This window comes from Chrysoperla carnea, chromosome 4 (genome assembly GCF_905475395.1).
Source record: "Chrysoperla carnea chromosome 4, inChrCarn1.1, whole genome shotgun sequence".
In the NCBI taxonomy this organism is placed as follows: Eukaryota; Metazoa; Arthropoda; class Insecta; order Neuroptera; family Chrysopidae; genus Chrysoperla; species Chrysoperla carnea.
In genome coordinates, this window is record NC_058340.1 from 47,343,155 (window position 1) to 47,348,297 (window position 5,143).

Here is a 5,143-nt window from a genome sequence, read left to right on the forward strand (position 1 = left end):
TTTGTTCCAAAAAGTATAAAAATCAGGTTTATTTAATGATTGGATGCAGAGTTTCTTAGATATCGCAATATTTAGATATATTTTAATCCGTATCTCAAAAACTATTCGACCAGTCAATAAATGCATCCGATTTTTGTACTTTTTGGGTCAAAATTACCTTATTACGAGTTTTATCGAAATTGAAGATAAATAAATTTCTCGATGTTTTGCAATTTTTTTAAGGGGTACGTACCCCTTTGAAAAAATGAAGAAAATCGCAAAAAAAATGTCGTTTTGGAATTTGATGAAACACGGTGGATGGGGTAATTTTGACCCAAAAAGTATAAAAATCAGGTTAATTTAATGAGTGGACCTATAGATAGTTACAATGATAGTGAGTATCATGGGCAAACCTTATTTTCAAAAAAGTTAGAAACCACCAAAAAATTAAAATCTATAAAAATGTAAACAAAAGGGAGGATAATTGAGGGCTGTAACGTGATAGTCTTTGTTTTAAAAAGGAGACATTGCCTAGCAAAGCGGGTGGGTATCTGCTAATCTTTGATAATATTTATTTAATATATTGTATCATATGTTGTATGACAAAAATAATGTGTCGTAAAGAAGTATTAGTCTAACAACAAATATTTAATAAACATATTAAGTAAGGGCAATGAGAGATTTGTTTGTTTGATGTTTTGCGTATAATATACAAAACACAGTGGGCAAACATTGGCCACCTATGTATGATGCATGACAGATATTCGCCATTGTGTGAAGCCGTACCTTAATATAATAAAATGAGCATAAATGTTAGCTACAATTTTAATTAGTATTACTGATGACCAAATAATTTTAATTATAAATAAATAAAAGAAAACTGTTTAATTGCAATAATATATTACAGTTATTTATTAATAAATAAATATGTTATCAAAATAAATTTAAAATAACAGAAATAATAAATATTTGATGTAAATTATTTGAATATTTAAAATATAGTAAAGATTTAAAAAAATTTGTTTACAAAATATAAATTGAATTATTTTTAATCTATGCTCGTTGTTTTCAAAGTTTAAGTACGAAAAATTTAACAAGTTTTTTTATATGTAAACAAACAATATTTTGCCACTTTTTCTAATGAAAAAGTATTTCTACTTTTACAAACACAAAAATTTCTACATTACTTAGTTAAGCGAAAAATTTTCATCTTCATCGACTTATTAATGGAAATATGAAACGGTCTTTAGTAAAACGGAAAAAATTTAGTAAATAAAATTGAAAAGGTCAAGTAAAATTGAAATGAAGCAAAATGAAAAAGTCTGTAGTAAAATTCAAAAACTGGCTATAACTTTCCGGCTACTGCATTTTTATTAAATTAAGAATGTAAAAAATTGTTTGAAAACGTATTGATTGTCACTCGAGTTAGTAGAACACCGTAAAGTTAGTTATGTGATAGAAATTTATATTTTTGGTAAAAACTATAAAATGTCGTTCTTCCTTTAGCGATAGTTGAAATATGATATTATTTTAATTATAAATTGATTAAATTATTGAAATTTGTAAACATGAAATTACTGGTAAAATTATGATTGTGAATTGTACAGAGTATGACTCAAATTTTGCATATATAAATCATTGATTTCGTAATTGACGAATTCATTTGCCATTTTCTTTTAAATCAATAAAGATATTTCATGTGATAAAACAACTATTATACTTTATTAATCTATCCACAATGAAAATTTTAATAAGTCTGGTAAGTTTTATCATTTAAAATTTTATGTGCGAATTTATAGTAAATTAATTACTTTAGGATAACAGTGAAATAATTACTATACGAACTATTTGGTGAATTTTTAAGGAATTATTATTTTCGTAGTTATAATTCCTAGCACTATCTAAATTACATGACTTATAAGTAATAAGTGGTGGATTAATCAAGTGGCATTTTTGATAATTAAGAAAACATTTCAAAAAAAGTATTAGTGAATACTACATTGAGTGTGGTAATCACGAAATATTTCTGTGTAATGTTCTTAACGAAAAAAAAAAAATTCCACAATCTATTTAAGCACTTCAGCTTGTATCTAGACTTTTATTTTAAAATTACCTACTTGGTTGAAACGTTAGAAAGGTGCTTTTCTCTAAGAGACAATCCAACGGTAACAATTTCAAAGTAAAGGGGGCAGACAGCCAAACTATAATGGTTCTTTTGTTTGCTCCAAGTGACACCGAAACTCCGAAAAGCACATTTACAAGATTAAATGAAAACAAACTGCTATTTAGAAAGTCAACATGCACAGAATTTTATATTGCTCTGAATATTTGATAATCACACTCTCTGATTATTTTTTATTATTTTTTTTACAAATTAAATCAAAATTTATGTTGTATTTTTTGCATTTTTTTTAGATTTGTAGTATATTTTCCATATGCAACTACACAGTATTGGTTGTTGGTAAGCCAACACCCGAAAATCCACTACGAGGCAACCTGTTTAAATTAAACTCTAACGCAACTAGCAAGCTACGTAATATCTACTCAAATTACGCCATGCCAGGAACTCTTCATAAAGGAAATGAAAGAGATAATTTACTTAAACACAGTATTGACATGAGAAATTACAATAAAAGTTTCAAAAAATTATATAACGAGGAGTATTCTAAAGTTACGCCTGATCCAGAACGTTCTAGTTATAAACCATATGTATACGAAATTGAAGCTGTACTTTTTGAAAACGATACAAGCCAAGAGAAACCAGTAACTCGCATTTACGATTTTGATCAAGAAGTAACAAGTTCGAGAAACAGTAATAATGAAAATAATCATAATAAATCATTTAACTTAGATGAAAGTCGTGCAATGAATGCAGCTGTAACGGGCAGTACAAATGCAACCGTTCGAGAGGATGATTTTTTATCAATAAATTATACAATTCGAATTGATAAAAATATTTTACAAATTCTATCACAAGTTTTAACTGATTTTGTACAAAATATATTTAAGAAAACATTAATGAGTTATATAACTCAAAATATGAATCAAACAATGTCTCAATTACGTGATAACAAGCAACATAAAGTGAAAACATTATTTAATTATGCAATTGATTTGAAAACAGATCCTGTTACTGGTGGATTTCCATTTACTGTTACTAACAACAATAGCAATCAGGCTCCCAACAATCACAACAGCAACATTAATCTCAATCATCACAGCGGTAAAAATAATAACCACCGTAATAAACCTAGCAATCATTACAATAACAATGACTTTGGTAAGGTTAATAATGAACAGAATATTTTTGCTAATACAAAAAAAGCTACAATGGCTACATTTAAACCACAAAAAACAGATTTTCATAATTTCTTTGAAAACTTGATGGCCACAAATGCGGAAAATGGACGTACAATTTCTGACACCCAAACTATAGGAAGAGAAAATGAATTTGTACTACCATATGATTATTTTGATTATGAGAGTAATAATAGTCCTAAGCAGTTTCAAGTCAAATAAATACTTCTTAAATTTTTAAGGCCCTTCAATAAAAAGGCCTTCAATGTTGTATGAAACAAAATCTTTTAAATTTGATAATTTTGTACTTTTTAGTTAAAAAATTAACACGCTATTCGCAACTTTAAAAAAATTATAAATTATTCATTAAAGCATTGCCTCGTGTACTTGAATAGTTACTTAACAAAACTAAATTAGTGGCATCAATACAAATTTTTTTTCTCTACAAACCTTGAAAAAATTAGGCACTAACATCTTAGATAATTCCCTCCAACATGATACCTAATTTTTCAAAGTCTCATCCCATTCCGGTCAGGTTAGGATGAAACAAGTAAACCATTCTAATTATTGATGTATTTGCTCCAATATTGTCCAAATCAACGCAAAAAAAAAAAAAATAAATAGTTGAAAATAATATAAAAAATAAAAAGATGATATATAAAATAATATTTTTCTTTTTTATAAATAATATAAAATTTCTTTTCAGTTTTTTTTTTTTCTTGTACAATTTGATACATTTATAAAACCGACCGTGAGCCTATAATACACCGAAATTTTTATTATTTTGTTTCTTTATCAATCTTTTGTAGGATTGACATAGATAAATTTAGATCCATAAATATTTAAATTATGATGTAAGTGTCGATTTTATGAAAATGAAGTTCATAGCGACTTTAACAATCGAAAAATCTTCCACATAATGGGCCCCAACTATTAAAGTCGCGGTGTAAACTACTGGACTAAATTCTTTCTTTTCAGATTTTATTTAACGCAATCGGGGTTTTTATTTCTTTATTATTTATTTTATTGGATTGTTTTTTTTTTTGTCTGTTCTTCAAATTGAAAATATCCATTGTTAATACCACAAAAAGGTTCACCCCGGAATAAAAAAAAAAGCGGTGTGACAAGTTTGACCGCTATTTTTATTATAACTATGTTTCAATTGCAAGTTTAAGGTTCCGTACTCAAAAAAAACTAAAAAATTGGCGATTATGACATATAATTTTAACATATAAATATTAATTAACATGGAAATGAATGGTCCAATGAACCTGGCTCAATTCATTTCGAAAAATGAAATGGTAAAATAATTAGGTAATTCAAAAGAATAAGTTCAACTCAAATATTTCAATTTCAATTATATATTTCCGAAATTTTTTTTCCCAAAAAATGATAGCTCTCTAAGTATCCTTTCATTTCATCTGATGTTCTTGACCATCACTTTCATATTGATTTAAGACGGAGTGTTATAAGTTTAAATTGTTTATCTGTGCGTCTGTATGTTTTTCAGTTACATCATAGTCCCTAAACGGTCGAACTGACTTGATTGAGAATATTTTATAGCTATGTTTCCAAAAATGGGTTTACAAGGAATAAATCACATTCGTAAATTTCACTTGTAATTTAAAGAGCAAACAAAAAAATGGCAGGAAGTATACTACTGCTGAAAGGAAATTACCTGTGCGTATCTGGAAACGAAATGATCTTTATTGTTATGGTTACAAAATTATTAGTTCCAAAATTATCGAGAAATCAATTTTGCTTTGTAATGGGCACATGATCTAAAAATAAATACGCATACAAACAACAAATTTTATAAAATGTCTATGGCTGTCTTATCTGTTACTATTCTCATATTTCATTTGAT

At 27.0% G+C, this 5,143-nt stretch overlaps 1 protein-coding gene across 1 annotated transcript; it reads left to right on the plus strand.

The window, feature by feature from the left end:
* Nucleotides 1-1,654: 1,654 nt before the first annotated feature.
* On the plus strand, nucleotides 1,655-3,498 carry LOC123298746 (GATA zinc finger domain-containing protein 14-like). Its single transcript, XM_044880841.1, has 3 exons — nucleotides 1,655-1,738; nucleotides 2,395-2,880; nucleotides 2,989-3,498. The coding sequence occupies exons 1-3, from the start codon at nucleotides 1,718-1,720 to the stop codon at nucleotides 3,496-3,498; spliced, it is 1,017 nt and encodes a 338-aa protein (XP_044736776.1). The 5' UTR covers nucleotides 1,655-1,717.
* The last annotated feature ends 1,645 nt before the right edge of the window (nucleotides 3,499-5,143 follow it).

Excerpts from the sequence above, each read along its gene's own strand:
- LOC123298746 (XM_044880841.1), top strand. The coding sequence starts at position 1,718 with ATGAAAATTTTAATAAGTCTG. Across the intron at positions 1,739-2,394 it reads TGAAAATTTTAATAAGTCTG|ATTTGTAGTATATTTTCCAT; the intron begins GTAAGTTTTATC and ends CATTTTTTTTAG. Across the intron at positions 2,881-2,988 it reads CGGGCAGTACAAATGCAACC|AAAACATTAATGAGTTATAT; the intron begins GTTCGAGAGGAT and ends AATATATTTAAG.